Source organism: Dermacentor variabilis, chromosome 2 (genome assembly GCF_050947875.1).
Source record: "Dermacentor variabilis isolate Ectoservices chromosome 2, ASM5094787v1, whole genome shotgun sequence".
NCBI classification, from domain to species: Eukaryota; Metazoa; Arthropoda; class Arachnida; order Ixodida; family Ixodidae; genus Dermacentor; species Dermacentor variabilis.
The window spans coordinates 228454158-228470448 of NC_134569.1; the positions used below are offsets into that span (position 1 = coordinate 228454158).

The window sequence follows — 16291 nt, forward strand, 5'->3', positions numbered from 1 at the left end:
ATTAGTCGGCGCCGGTAACAGCATTTAAAACTGTTAATGACCCCTTTGTCCAGGGGCTGTATTAGGGACGTGCAGTTGGCCGGGAAGTAATGCAGTTTGATGTTCGACAGCTGCAGGCCTTCGACGTGGTGCGCCGAGCAATTGTCCAGCAGTAGGCAAACTTGACGGCCTTGCCGCTTGACGTCCTGGTTAAATTCCTTCAACCACTCAGAAAATATTGGCCGAGTCATCCACGCTTTGGAATTCGCCACATACTTCACGGGCATACGCTTCGTTCCCTTAAAACACCTGGGACGGGCACTTTTGCCGACAACTAGCGGGACTCGCTTGTCTGTGCCGTCGAGGTTGGCACACAGCAAAATCGTTATGCGGAGCTTGCTCTGCTTTCCGCCGCGGCAGTCATCGCCTTTTAATGCTAGCGTGCGGCCCGGAAGCATCTGATAAAATAGAGCTGTCTCATCGGCATTGTAGACATCAGCCGCCTCGAAGCGACTCAGGATTCCAGGCAGCTTGTCAGCCACCCACGAAGCAGCAGCATCGCTGTCTGCGGAGGCAGATTCGCCGCTGATTACTCTTCCGACGACACCATGCCGGCTCTTAAATCCCTGCAGCCTTGCCTTGAAATCATCATGGCCTAAGATACACGCAAAATCCTTTGCCTTCTGTTGTAAGATCGCGCCACTTATGGGCACATTTCTGGCTCTCGTGTCCAAAAACCACGTGAACACTGCCTTGTCCACATCAGTGTATGTGGACAGCTTCAGTCTCTTTTTCTTCGAGCTTGTTCCCGACTCCACTGCGTTTCTGATGCTGTGTTCCGCACTCAAAATCGTTGATAGTGTGCTCGCTGGAATGCTGAAACGGGTGGCAACGTCCTTCTTCTTCTCGCCCGCGGAGACTGCATTTAAAATTGCGAGTTTGTCTTCAAAAGACAGAACTTTTCGTTTTCTGGCAGTAGAACTCATCACGACCAACCGACGACGTAGTTAGAAGCGGAGACGCACGACTACACGCCGACAGGCAGGCCTAGCACCTCCAAAACAAGTCGGACAAACCAGTACCAGAGCACAGTTGACACACGCACACGTGCAGAACGCAGGACAACACTCAAAATGGCGAATGCAACGCATCCATAGAGAAAGAAAAAAAAGTGGCGCATGTCGTTCGTCATCGTCCCTCCCCCTCTCCCTTCCCGCGCCCTGGCAATGAAAGAACCGGCTATCAGCGTTGCTTTTCAAGTGAATTGTTACACATAAGTGTATCTAAGCCGTTGAAACAAATGAAAATCACAAAATAAGAATGCTTGTCCTCAAATCCATACGAAACAAAATAAATCTGAAAGAGAAATCAGCTGCCGATACCAATGCCACCTGGTGTCACGCTAGACAAGCAAAGCCTGAAAAGACTGCTACGTTAGGCACGGAGCGGCGCTAGTTGCCGCCATCATCATCATCATCATCGCTAACTTTGCTCGGTCGCGGCAATCCCTGGCGTTCGCGTCGCTGCTGGCTCCTTACAATATTAATATTCAATAATCTAGAACATTTCTTCGGCCGAATTTTCCTTAAAAGTGCAAAAAGTAATGACTGATCAGCTTTGGGAGTTCGTTACATCAAGGCTAACCGCCGCAACGCGTTCGTTACATCAAGGTCGAAAATACATGGGCTTCAATGGGGGCAGCGTTGGGGAATTCAAAAACTTCGTTAAATCCAGGAATTCGTTACATATAGGTTCGTTACATCCAGGTTCAACTGTAGCGACATGGTCCCATGCGACTTCTTCAAGCAGTTGCAAGTGGTGCCAACTCCACCCTTGATATCTGAGCCAATGAAGGCGGCGAGCGAAGTGCCAGAGAACTGTTGCTGCGAAGAAATATGCAATCACTTAGCTATCGGAGCATGGTCAACTTTTGTTATGTTGCCAGGGGATGAAGACTGGGTAGATGCATTAACTGCACCTTCGTCTCTGTGGTTGGAATACCGGCCATTATTTAGTAGCAATGCATTCCACTCAATTCTATGACACTCTTTATCATCTACCATTCATGAACACCTAATCCCACTGATAACACAGGCGGCGCATTGCTTTGACCACTGGGGGACGAAGCTTTAAATGGAATTAGAATAAGAAAAGGGCATTACAAAATTGCAGCCAACTTGTCAACCTGTGGAATAAGGCCACTTATTTTTTGACGAATACAGTATTAAGAACTCCCAATTACTCATGCTTATTGGCAGTCGCTGTTGAGCCTGAATTCTGGTCAATGACTGTAGAAGCTTGCTTGAAGTTCTTGTGCTAACTTTTCGTGATGCCGTAACAGTTGGCCAACCATCTGGTCAGGAAATGGTCAATAGTTTAGAAATAAAGAAGGATTACATTAGATTCTAAACAATATTACCCCACTGCAATATAATGTAAGGTGACCAAACCAGATATTAGCCGAGTGAGCTTTATAGAACTTCTTTGAGGAAATGGGGTCCAAACATGCAAAAGTGCTATGATATACTACATCCTTGAAGCAAACACTTCACCAATCTAAACTAACTTGGCCGTGCTCTTTTTGTGAGATCCCCTGCCAGTCATTTCCATCCGAGAGAGGCACGACCCTCACCTGGGCAACGTGTGCAAACGAAGGGGCGTCCTGATGCAGTTTGAAGATGGCCACGTACTCCTTGCCCGCACTCTGCTGGGACTTGGCAAGTCGTGTGGTCCGTTCGATGCACACAATGAGGCAGCCCGACACTTTGGGGTCCAGTGTCCCACTGTGGCCTGTCTTCTCCACCTGTGCGGATTTGAAAACAGGAGAATTTCCACATTGTTTCACTACAAAAACAAGAGAGAAAATTTAATTTTTTAAACGCTCACCTAGTGAAGTGAAGCCATGTCAGAACTTTATGTCCCATGGTAGAAGCACACAGAGGTGATCATACATAAGCGCTTACCAATAGGTTTTGAACAATATCTGATATTCACAAAAGATGCAATCCAACCAAATGTACTAGCACAATGAACATGCTTTGTTCTCTTAAAATGCTCAACACAAAGTTTTTCTAGGAATTTCATGATCATATGTGTCAATAACAAACACCTAACCTGAAGTTTAGGTGTTTGTGAATTAAGTTAACAACTTGTGGCACAACTTTGGTACGGAAACAATTTATATCGCGGAAAAAAAGATATTCGAAAGTTCAATTATGAATGATCGAAATGCATTAGTTAAGGCAATAATAGTTGTAAACAATGTTTTGCTGTAGTAAAATTCAGTGCATACCAAGTGATAGTGCTAGTAACACAGAACAAACATACCTATTAATATTCAACTCATATTCAGTTCCATTACAAATAATGGAGATGCATTAGTTATGGCAATAAAAGTGGTAAATGATATTTTACTCTAGTAAAATTCAGTACTTACCATGTGATAGTGATTGTACCAACACAGAGCACACATACCCATTCATATTTTATGCACTCGTTTTGCTGGTATTATATTTTTAAGAACTCGTTTTCTCAACAAAACTGAGAAAAACTATAACTAAGGCTGTCTTTCTGCTTCATGCATTAATTTGACACACGGAAACTGGCAGAATCAACACCTGAATGCACAGGATGAGAACTTTAGACCTTTGGTTGGCAGATCAAACATGAGATGTTCATGCACATTAATGCTGTGATTATAGCCCTCCACATATTGGCTAAATTAATGATGAGATGGACAGAATTCAGAAAATTCATTGTATTTAAGAAATATTGGAAAAGCTTGAGGTACACAAGCTTCAGCAAAATAAGTGCCCAAATATTTCAACACTGACAAAACTGTTCGGTATGGACTAATCAAATTTTATTCCGGAAAATAATTATTACTTTGTATTTCAACACTGCACTACAGCAACTGATCAATGTTACTAAGATCTGACCAAAATGTTTATGATCACGAACAAGCGCAACAATCATCCTCATCGCAACAATCTGATTCTCCGCAACCAAGAAAGTCACATGTACAAAGTTAACAAGAAGGAACAAAGCTGTAGAGCCTTCAAACAGAAAAACGGCTGGCTAACTTTTATCAATCTTCGTAAACATAGCGAGCACAGTTTTTACATGCATTTTGTTATGAACTAAAGGCACTGCTAAATGGAAAAAAGAGGGAAGGTTGAAGGATGTGCTTCTGCTTTGCAGGAAAATGCAACGAAATGTTTTACATGTGCACATGTTCTGCATACTTTCCTTTAGCGTTCTGTATTTCGTGACGCTTACAATTTAGCTAGTGTAGAGATGACGAGTGCTTGAATAGTCCCACAAGTTTCTCTGCAGTCCTAACTGTCGAGGGAAAGCTCACAGGAGGGGCTTATCAAAAGCGAAGTTCTCAGCTTACAAACACGTCTGGCTCAGCCGTCATCACAGTGACGCGAGTTCAGCAAAGAAAACCACAAAGTAGACTGATACTGCTAGTGTACTTTGACTCCAAGATGCATCCCCTCGCAACTTGACACTTGCTGCAGAAAATAAAAGAAGCTGGTGGAAACCAACCAGTTGACCCATTTTGCTCTCTGATACATATGTATCCTTGCAAAACTTTGCATACTCCTGAGTGAAAGTCCCATGTCTCGACTTGACCTAGTCAGGATGGCCAAATGTCCCAACTTTTGATAGTCTTTCTATCGGACGACCATCAATAGACCAGATTCCTTTTTCATAATGCTCAACAGCTACACTGCACATTCTTCTCTTAGGCAATCGGCTTTTTGTTGTGGTTCTAGGCTCTAACCATTCATAGTACCTCCATCTGTATTGGTAGCTGTGTTATCTAGGCAACTACACCACCTTTTTTTGTTGTAAATCACAGTAAGGTAGGACTACAAAACATGTGCTACTTTGTTGCATGCACAGAATTGCAGGTTCTGGCACTAACAGCGTCCATCGTTGCCAGCTTCCCTTCTTCGTCCTGACTTTTGTCCACTCAAGAGTTGGCAACCCTAGCTACGTATTGTGACCACATGCAGTCGGCATCACAAATTTACAGGCTGCAGGATCTCAGAAAACAGTGAATTTACAAGCAATTTGAGACAGTAGCCAGTAAAACTGTACAATACAGCATTGTTCACATATACTTGTACTGCCGGGAAATCTAGATATACCAAGCTGCATGCTAATGCTAAGAAAATAGAGTAAATCCTCATCAATTCGACTCGTCTTCTGGTCCTGGCAGGTGCAAGGGTTATTTAGTGAGAGCAATCTCTTGTTTCAGGAATGGATACTCTACAATTGGTCATATCCATGTCATCAATCAGGTAATCGAGAAATCCACAGAGTACAATCAGCCTCTCTATATGGCTTTCATAGATAACGAAAAGGCATTTCATTCAGTAGAGAACCAGCAGTCATAGAGGCATTACGTTATCAAGGAGTGTAGACCGCTTACGTAAATATCTACAGAGATTCCACAGCTACCTTAATTCTACACAAGAAAAGTAGGAAGATACCTATAAAGAAAGGGTTCAGACAAGGAGACACAATCTCTCTAATACTATTCACTGCATGCTTGGAAGAAGTATTCAAGCTATTAAACTGGGAAGGCTCAGGAGTAAGGATCGACGGCGAACCTTCTGCAACCTTTTGAACTTCTGCAACCTTCGATTTTGATGACGATGAACACTGCAGATGAGTAACTACAAATGATTGAGGACCTTAACAGAGAGAGTGAAAGAGAGGGGTTGAAGATTAATATGCAGAAGACAAAGATAATGATGAATAACAGGGGAAAAGAACAAGAGTTTAGGATCGCCAGTGAGCCTCCAGATTCTGTGAAGGAGTATGTTTACCTAGGTCAATTAATCACAGGGAACCCTGATCATGAGACGGAAATTCATAGAACAAAATGGGTTGGACCGCATACGGCTGACATTGTCAGCTCCTGACTGGAAGCTTACCATTATCATTGGAAAGAAAGGTGTACAATCAGTGCATTTTACCGGTGCTGACATATGGGGCAGAGACTTGGAGATTGACAAAGAAGCTTGAGAACAAGTTAAGGACTGTGCAAAGCGCAATGGAACGAAGAATGCTAGGCATAACGTTGAGAGACAGAAAGAGAGCGGTTTAGATCAGAGAACAAATGGGTATAGCCGATAGTCTAATTGACATTAAGAGAAAAAAAAAATGGTGCTGAGCAGGTCATGGAATGTGCAGGTTAGATAACCGTTGGACCGTTAGGGTTAAAGAATGGGTACCAAGAGAAGGGAAGCGCAGTAGAGGATGGCAGAAGACTAGGTGGTGCAATGAAATTAAGAAATTCGCAGGTGCTAGTTGGAGTCGGTTGGCGCAGGACAGGGGCAATTGGACATAGCAGGGAGAGGCCTTTGTCCTACAGTGGAGATAAAATAGGCTGATGATGACGATGAAACTTTTGTTAATTCGGACAACTCTCGGACAGAGCGAGTGCGGAGCACTGCAAACGTGCAATGTAAAGGAGAGAAATGGCGCTAGCGTCCAACTGAAACGAAGTGGGGGAGTCCGCATTAACACAGTCATCAGCGGAAAGCATACGTGAACGACACAAACGCTTCATGCCTATTTGTGCCTTAATTGCCTTTCTTATTGCATTTACCACTGCACATAACACTGCATTGGCCGTATGCTTTCGTAAGCATACGGCCAACGCTGACCACACGGCCCTAAAGAATTTTATATAATAAGGTTGCTACAGTCAGTTTTGGTTTCAGTTCCCCGGAGGACATTAAATTGCGATATCACAGCCTGTGGTCAAGTGGGAGCAGGGCATTGCGATATTTTGACACCCGCTTTGGCTCGCTCAATTGTCTCATATAATGCTACTCGCTGTGGGGGTCAATTTATCAAAATAGCGGACGACCAAGTGTGGAAAGGTTTGCAATGTCCTGCTCGCATGTGACCACATACCGTGTCATGAAGTCATGACACAATATCCCCCTGGGAAACGAAAGCGAACCTGGTTGCAGAAAACCTGTTTCATGTTTATTACATTATACGTGGCACTGTGCGGCTTATTACAACTTTCTGCTAGGGTTTAGAGGTCTAGGAGCTTCACTTAACACAAGAAATTAATAGTGGAAAATGTAACTTCAGTACTTCTCGAAAGGCTATATAAGCACAATCAGTACTGTTAATTGAAGTAGAGCAACTGCCATTGTGGTCCTTTGGACTGGCCATACAGACATCACTCAGAAAATGCACGAACTTGTCTGAATATCACATTCAAGCAATTGATGGCAAGCTGAGGCAGTTGTAGCCGCTATGCTAAGGGCCCACTACCATGGCAAAATCTGCATCTTAATTTTTCAGCTTATCTTCAGCTGCGCTATGGAAGCTGTGAATGGTCTTTCAACAGGTACATTCATCTGTACACTTTGAGCTACAGGAACATTGCGCCAGCACACAAGCTGAGGAAGACTGGGCACACCTCCTGTGCAGCAGAGCTACCAAAGCAAGTGTTTGTCGCAACAAGTGTTTTGCCCCCCTAATGCATCCAGAAGGCCAAAATCAACTGAGTCACAGCTGTGAGAAAATGCTAAGCAGCAAGACAACAAATCAATACTCGAGATGGCATCCTCAAGTAACGCACCTTGAGTATGCGCTTGACCCAAGCGACCACCTCGTGGGAAGATGGGTTGCATGGTTTGTCCAAGTTGATGAAGCCTGATCGTATGTACTCGCGGATCTCTCGCTTGAGTGGGTTGCAGCCATGCGGCATGGGTGTGTAGTGGTTGGTCCTCACATTGAGCTTGTCGAAGTTCTGCGCAGCAAGACAGACACCACGCGTCAATCAGTTGGCACAGTGTTCACCTAGTCATTGGCACCTCTGCCGGACAAAAATATTGAGGGCTCCTTTTATCAGACAAAATGAGCATTATCAACAGTATGCACTGGTGTAAGCGCCACATGGATCAGTAGCCTACCATAAAAATAAATCCATGGGCCTTATACTTCACCAAGTCACTGCTTCGCCCAGCACTGCTGGTTTTCGTGCATACCGAAACTGACAGGCATAGAGAAGTCGCTTTAAGTGTGTACCTACACTTGGTGTGCCAAATAAACGCTGCACTGGGCAGAACAATGAGAAATTATGGAGATGCACCTTGAGTAGCAGCGGCCACTGGGATGTGTTGAGGCTCCCGGCCTTGTCCGAGGGTGCGATGAGAAAGTCTCCTTCCGCTTGCAAATCCTGCACAACAAGCAATAAAATCAAAGTTTTAATTTAAGGCCAATGACCTGCGCGCGCCGCCACTTTGTTTTTTTATGTCGCCAAGCTTACCCCGAGGGCCTTGCGCTTCTTACGCTCCTTCTTGGCCGATTGTAGCACTGCAAAAAGAGGAACACCACTACATGTCACGCAAATCGGCCCTACGATCCCGCATCTACGCAGAGTGTTGCCGCACGTGCGCGTAGCTGGCACAGCAAGCTGCGCGCGGCGCGTTTGTGCCGTTGCCAAGCGTTATTGCGCGCCATCAGGGGATTGACGCCACTTCAAGGATGCCATGTGAGCGGTGCGTCAAAAGCTAAACATTGGCTTAGAGCAGTTGGCGAGAGTTTTTCTATTCATTTTATCGACAACTGCCGGTTCGTGCAATCCGAGATCTGGTGCTAACGGCGAGCTATTACCGTGTGCTTCCTCGATTTCCTCCATGGTAAGGAACGGCGAACACGTGTTTCAAGAAAACATTGGCCGGTGTGTTGTTGATAGCCAACAGACGATGGCGCCTGAAGCGCTGATGTTGCTGCCGATCGCATCGCCAAAATTTTTAAGCAATTACAAAAGCTTGAAACGAATACTTATTAACTTTAGCTATTTATTTATGTTTTAGTAGTAATTTATGTCTAAAAAAATTACCATTAAAGTTATATTTAATTTATAAGCTATATACCAAGTTCAGCACTGGCTGCGTAAGCGCCTGGACACTATGGGCGGCAAAAATCCCTCGCGAATACAAAAATGGAAATGTGCGAGAAGAGGCGAAGGGCGATGAATGAACGCCGGGTTCTGCCACAGTGACCTTAGCTCCCACGCATCGAGGCTCAGACTCAGGCCGTCCACTGCTTTGTCGCCGCCGATGTAGCCGGCGCGACCGACTGGCGAGGTGAGCGCTGCCTCCTCCCGTCGGCCGCACGATGTGCCCGAAATGTGACCTTAGGACGCGTCTCGCTTTATAACGCACACATAAACAGTCCATTTTGTGACACCGCGAAGTCGCGTTACAAAAAGAATCGGGGGACCTTCGTCACGTGTGTAGCCGCATGACTGCCCCCTAAATGCAGGTGCGATGCCTCATGCCAAAGGAACGCCTTTCACGAGTCAGTTAGCGTTTCTCGCTTTTAGTTGGTTTTATCACTGCATATGAAAGGTCCTTTAATATACTCGCCATAGGCTTTCTTCCTTTCTAAGTCTAGTCCTTTATTTACAATACCCACACCCTCGCTTCGCAGCTGAGTGTGGTTGTCCTGTCATCTCTTATCGCAACCTGTGAGAGCTATGGGTAGAGAAAGGCGACAGTCACTCGTGGGCAGCTTTCTTTCACTACACAAAATGCTCGCAGACCATGCATGCACCAAGTCCATCAATGTCCCTTAGTTTTACACCATCCAGTGTCTGTTGCAGGTGTGCTGGAACGGACTAATCTGCTTGTAGCACTGCAGTAGACTGCACAGCAACGGAGCGACTGTGCTGGTGAAGTGCACTCCCGTGTTACAGATCAGGAATTGTTGCTGTGAGGTAATATAGTACCACGAAATGGTTAGACACCTTTTCGCCGTGTCTCGCCGACAAGAGTTCATGAATGAAGCCCCCCATTCACCCTCATTTCATTTTCATATAATATGCAAGCCCTTGCAGCCAGCTATATGTGTACTTTTCCATTTGGGGTTCAGGGGTGGCGCTAGGATTTTTCTGTAAGAAAGGTGGGTGAGCAGATGTTTTTTTTAATTTTTTAGAGCGTTCGGGAGGGCACTTCACTACTTGACACTACATGGTGGTAGAAGGAGGTATGGGAGGCCGCAAGTAAATATTGGGCGTGTGGCTGGCTGCCCCCTTTAGATGCGCCCCTCCTACTGATGTGTGCAACTCAAGACTGAAACCGTAGTGGTCAAAAGGGATACAGATCTCACATTTGCCCAGTCAGTGCTGCAAAAATGCCATTTAACAGCACCTTTCACATTGAAAGTTCATAGCTGCCAATCTGTAGAGGTTCGTAACTGGTATAACAGAGAGAGACCAATTGGCAAAATAAAAAAAAAAACCTTCCTCCACGTATTCTCAGTTTTCATCTCACCCGCTGTGGTAGATCCAAGGCTATGATGTTGTGCTGCTGAGCACGAAGTCGGGGTTTCGATACCAGGCGCTCTCTACTTGGGCTGGAATGCAAGAATGTTTCTTTACTTAGATTTAGGTGCACAAGAACCCCAGGAGGTCGAACATAATCCAGAGGCCCCCACTACAAGGGGACTTGCCTTTGTCAGGGCACACACAAGAGGCCGTGCATGTAGTTCACAGCTCGCAATTAAGCTTAGCCAAGTCAGTTGAGCATTAAATAATTGTGGATCGCAAAAGATGTTCTTTCACTTAGCGCACTGCAACATGAAACCCCAATGCCTGGCAAAAAGTCGGATGTGATTAGTAACTGATCACTACCAAAAGGGCCAAGATCTGCTTTGACAGGTGTTCATGGTCTGACTAAACCATCTGTCAGTCTGTACTAAGCGGCACTCACAGACACAAAATGGGACTACAGCTCTGCCTTTCGAAAAAACAAAATTTCCAACATTAACAATCAGCAAATCACATGACTGAGCCTTAGTAGATTGTGTGTCTACATAAATAAAGGAAAACGAAGTTTGCTTCACTAACACGCACACCTGTTTATTGTTATGCCTCCATCCACGCAAGTACATCACTATGTCATGATCATGCTGGCTAGCAAACGTTTATAACTGGTTGCAGTAGCGATTCATGTCACAGATAGCAGCCAGTTTCTTGTCTGGCCAAGCTAGCTGCTTTGCAGGAAGCATGAATTATTCTTGGTGCTTTCTGTCTAATGAATAGGGTTCTGCATTTTTGGATTAATCTAATCGAATCCAAAAACATTCGCCAGTAAAAAATTTATACTTTGAATTTATCTGAAAAACTACATTTCTAAACCTTTAGTTAAGGAGAAGTTACTTTTCTATGACAGCATTCACGGAAAAAGCGTGATAAGCTGAAGGCATTTGCCATAAACTTTTTACATAACTTGGTGATGAAACTGTTGTTCCTAAAGTAAACTTCGAACTGGTATAATTAAGCAACCGCTAGAAGTATGGTCAACTCTTTTATATTACACATCTTCATGATATGGGGGGGTGCGTGCAGGCACTGTTAAATTAACGGAATGACATATCTGCGATAAGATACTTGAATGTTGAGTGCATGCTTGACATTGTTGGCAAGAAGTGCTGTGAAGTCATTAACTTCAGAAAATACTATGCTGCTGTCACGGGAAATATACTGAAACGGGGAAAGTCTAGCCAAATTGTGCAGTGATACATTGCTGACTTGCACTTACACCTGATACTGCATGTGAACATGAAGCATTCGACACATATCCGAGCACTCACCTTCTGCCATTTTGCCATGCCTTGTTTGCAAGAGAGTTCTCAGGATGTCAGGCATATGGAGCTGAGGAAATAGTTGAGCCCTAGTTCAGCATTGATAACTTTACATGTATATATTATGGTAAGTCGCAACAGCAACAATGTCAGTAAAAACCATTCCTGCTGCTATACTAACCTCCCCCCCCCCCTTTTTTTTTGCAATCATGTCTTTTTTTTTTTTAGGTATGGGCAGAGCTATAAAAGCAAAAAAATATAATCCTAATTTAATTGCACTGTGAAGAACGTATTTCAAATGTCTTTCTTGTTTTGTTGTGGTGGTCAGTATAAAACCTGTCTGCCAGGAAAATAAACACTTTGCTGAAACAACAGGACTTTGTGTGCGTGTGTCTTTGTGCCTCTCTCAGTCGTTGTGGTATGATGAACAGCCAACAAGCCTAACTGGAAATTTTGTTCCACTATTTTGAGGGTGAGGGTTTATGGTCTGAAAAAAAAAACCTTTCTCGTGCTTGGTGGCATCTTTTTACAGCGGAGCTGTTTATACGGACCCTGTGCTGTTGTCGGACTTCCCTAAAACTATCATCAGCACTAGCTCGAGCATCGTCTTCCACAGCTGGCTCGTTGGCGCTACCGCACGAGCGCTGTTGTGCCACTGCTCCCACGTTCATCGTGTTTTTCCACTGCTGGCTCCATTGCCACTCGTCATTCCAGCATACAATTTCACTTCTCTGTCATCGTAATGGGAAGGCTGTGTTTATGGGGGTATGAACCCTTTGTTAAGGAGGTATGAGCCACTCATTGTCTTATGTGATGGACAGATTTAATTTTGAAGAATCGGAAGTGACAATGCCGAGTGGATGCTACTAACTACACCACCGAGCAAACTCGAGACATCGGATGCAAGCGACTAGGGCAATCTGCGGGCATACCGTCACAGACGTTCCCTCTGACGCAATCGAGTGTATGTGTAACCTCATTAAGAAACACCAAGATGTCAGTCGTCAAGATGATTGCAATGCCCACATCTCCAGTGGTGGGGCTTGTACCGAATATGCGGAGCTTTGGATTAGTGGTTCCGCACATTGCATCCAAGCTACAACTATGGGAAGACCAAGGGGCGGAGCAACTTGCACATGAAAAAAAAAAAAAAAGCCCGGCAAAACACACACACTCACACTAAAAAAAAAGCAAAACTGGGAGAACTGCTAACGAAAAAGCACCCTTTATGCATGCTCAGCACACCAAGCACACAAAAACGAAAATGAGGGGAAATAATGGTGAAACAAAAGATTTATAATACACACTGCTTACGAAGTTTGCCTTGCATGGTGTAACACTTGGTGTAACTAACACAACTTCACTGTTTGACCATCTTCACAGACTGGAACGGGCAGTGATTTTTTGCTAATGGTCTATTGCCTGTGCTGCCTTCATTCTGCTTTTTACTGCTTCTGAATGAATTCAGTGTATATATTCTTGTTTTCACAGCAACATTTCCAACACTGGTTTCAGAGACTCAGCTGCTTTGCTTCCTCCCATTTTCAGCATCGATTGACCATTCAACGAGCATGTTTAGGAGCATCCAAATATTCAAAGAATGAAGGCTGTTTCAAACATTTGTAGTTAACATGTCAGTTTTAGTATTAAATTGTCCAATCATAAACAGATATCATTAGCTAAAGTGCATAACTTTTCACACAGTCTTGTGGTCTGTATTTCTACATTATTTTTGTGGTCCCAAGTTTTCAGTTAGTGCAAGAGAAGGCATGCCAAAATTACTTTTAGAAATTCAATTTTAAATTATTGAAATCTGATTTTGAGTCTCTTGCCTATAGAATTACCTTTTTTACATGGTTGTTGCTAACAAGTGCTCACATTAAAGTGACCTTTCTTGAGTTCAAGGAATTCTGGTATCATGTTGCAGTTTCGAGATAAACAGTTAGGTAAAAAGTAGGATACAAAGCCGATACATGCCAGTACAACGGCGCAGTGCACTGATTGGCAGCGCATGGTCGATGTTGTTATGTGTGCATGCAGCTTTGAGTGCAATAAGACGAACAGAAAAAAGGGGAATGTTGCGAAGCTGTAGCAGTGCAATTTGATTTATGATAACCCCCATTCATGCAAGGCACATTCAAAAGCGTTTTGTCGGAAAACGTTTGTAAAGAGATGTCATTCAATACAAAACTTCTATCACGTTTTTCGTAAGAGCCATTGCAGCACCCCTACAAGATCGGTGTTGCGGACGGGGGCAGACCGTAACAACACTTGAGAACTACTTTAGGTGCAGGCTAAAGCACTCCAGCTTGTAAAAATGATTCTTGAGCAGTCCGCTGTGGCCTTTCTTACAGTCTGTGCATTTGGGTCATAAAACTCGACAAATCGTCAAGACACAGTGTCCCCATGCAAGAGCATCGCATACTGTAATATTGAAAATAGAAGTTGGAAAATAGTTGGAATTGCAGTGTCTTATGTACAGTTTAATGATGTTCTTTAGGTGTAAGACAACACCGTCGTTAACCTTAGACCAGTCTAAATGCAAAACAATGTGTCTTAATTATTATGCAAGAAAGAAGTGAGGCGTGCAGACAGGACACACGAGTCTGCGCAGATGAGTTTTGTGTCTTCCTTTTTTTCGCCTCAGTGCTCCCTTCAGTTGATACTACGCATTCGTGTTGTCCACTTCTCTACTCTTGTGTCCTGCCTGCACGCGTCACTTCTTTTTTGCGTAACGAATCCTTACCAACTAGCTCAGCTGTCTGTCGTTCTGTCTTAATTATATGTTATCAACGCATTGGAAAAAGGACATGACAAAATAGCAACGAGAAAATGAGAGAAAGAAAGGAAAGGCAGGGAGGTTAACCACGGCCGCACCGGGTTGGACTGCCTATGGATAAGGGGGAAGGAAAAAAAAGAGCGAGAGCCAGTGTGTGCACATCCACGGATTGTTTATTTACACTTAGTCACTTGCTTAGTCACAAAGCAATATTGTGAACATCTGAGCCAAATGTTATTTGTGATGGTACAAACATTAGGCTTTTGTTTGTCAAGTCTCCAGTCTTCATTCTCTGGTTTGTACACAAAAGTCTAGTGGCATGGATTACCGCCAACTCAGCCAAACCAGTACCCTACTCAAATATTATTCCTGTGCGTGCAACTGGGAGTCCAGTTTTACTGAAACCTGCCCTTTCCTCCAACTTATCAAAACTGCTGCCTCGCAAGGCGACAAGCGAGATACTGAATAATGATGAAGAGCTGCACCAGTTGAGCGTAGTGGCAGAACAAAATCACGTGTAGAGTTTAATTCTAATGGGTGACAATTTTTTTTTTTAATTGCAAGGCATTGCGAGAAGCTTGCATTACTCTTTAGCATCCATCGAAAGTGTGGCCCTTCTGGTGGTGGTGTGGTGCCATTCATGGCATACTCCCTCATATAGATCGGAGCGGGGGGGAGTGGGGGGGGGGAGGTATTCTGAAAGTGTCCACATAGTAGGCATGTCCATTTTGTCTGCTGCTGAAGTGCTGAAGGCACCTGTCTCCTTTGGTTGCGTACCTCAGCCCAGCCAAGTCATTGCTGAGGTATGAGGTATCAATTGAAGTCACACTTTTTTTCTGTGCTTTGTCTCACATCAACATACAAAAACTACCCTGCCACTAAAGCTGTAGCCCGAGTGCAAAGTGCCAGACAACAGACTACAACATAGTCGTAGGAAAAGTTTACGCTGCATGGGAAAGTAAGAGCTGGCAGCAGCAGTGATATCTGCTATACATGCAGGAGAGCAGGTGGCCATGGGCAGGAGGAAAGGCTCTACCCGCAGCTACACGATCGTACGGAATGAAGTGCTTAAGTCAGGCCAGCCCTTTGTCGACACAGAGTTTCCCGCAGATGCTACATCCCTGTATGTCAAGGGCCAGGGTCCCCAGTTGGAGTGGAGACGACCCTCGGTGAGTGTAGTCTGTCAATTGGAGTTGTTCATTTTTCCTTGCAAGCTCATTTATTTCTTTGCATATATGCCATCATTAGGAGATTTCATGAGGTCGATAAATGTGCAGAATAGCACACGACCGACACAAGGAAAGTTGAGGTATTTAAACAATGAGATTTTCTAATTAAATACAAATATATGAGAAAAACAACCCTTGAATATCAAATTGAATTTCAAAAATCTTTAAATCTTAAGCAATGTTAAATATAAAATTTGCCTGGAGTCCTTTAAAAGGATACCTAGGTGCATTATTTGATACATGCATGTAATGCCATTCACAACGGGATGTCTGGTCGACCAGAAAGCTTGTAAACAATGAACAGCTTGATTCGTTTATCTCGCACACCACAATAGTGACAGTAATGAAATGGGAACAGTGTAGCTCCCAGTGTGTATGAGTGCTGTGTTCATAGGAGATAAGTGGGAAACTAATGTGCAGCACATTTCTTTAATTGCATGAGACTGGCCAAATTTATTATTTTTTATTTACAGAATACTGCAGGCCTGATAGAGGGCCCAAGCAGGAAGGGCAAAAGTACATGAAAAGATATCAAAGCAACGCGTACAAATATTAGTATATAAGGAGATCACACACCTAGCAACAAAGAGTAGTAATAAATGTAAAAGCAGAAAAATGAAAAGGAAAAAGGCACTAATGGTACAGGTATTAGCAAATAGCAACATCAACT

General features: G+C 44.0%; 2 protein-coding genes across 3 annotated transcripts in view; one reads left to right on the forward strand and one right to left on the reverse strand.

Moving 5' to 3' along the window:
• The window catches only part of Nop60B (dyskerin pseudouridine synthase 1 Nop60B), a 71761-nt gene extending 63025 nt beyond the window's left edge, over positions 1 to 8736 (reverse strand). The window contains exons 1-5 of the mRNA XM_075682676.1: positions 8638 to 8736; positions 8291 to 8337; positions 8114 to 8200; positions 7601 to 7771; positions 2612 to 2782 (exon numbers count right to left, since the gene is read on the reverse strand). Coding sequence (XP_075538791.1) covers positions 2612 to 2782; positions 7601 to 7771; positions 8114 to 8200; positions 8291 to 8337; positions 8638 to 8662 — 501 coding nt within the window. The 5' untranslated portion in view covers positions 8663 to 8736. The remainder of the gene's footprint in view (positions 1 to 2611; positions 2783 to 7600; positions 7772 to 8113; positions 8201 to 8290; positions 8338 to 8637) is intronic.
• Positions 8737 to 8929: 193 nt separating this feature from the next.
• The window catches only part of LOC142573138 (calpain-5-like), a 74539-nt gene continuing 67177 nt past the window's right edge, over positions 8930 to 16291 (forward strand). For both annotated transcript variants that reach the window (XM_075682674.1, XM_075682675.1), the window contains exons 1-2: positions 8930 to 9113; positions 15392 to 15561. In XM_075682674.1, coding sequence (XP_075538789.1) covers positions 15406 to 15561 — 156 coding nt within the window. In that variant the 5' untranslated portion in view covers positions 8930 to 9113; positions 15392 to 15405. The remainder of the gene's footprint in view (positions 9114 to 15391; positions 15562 to 16291) is intronic.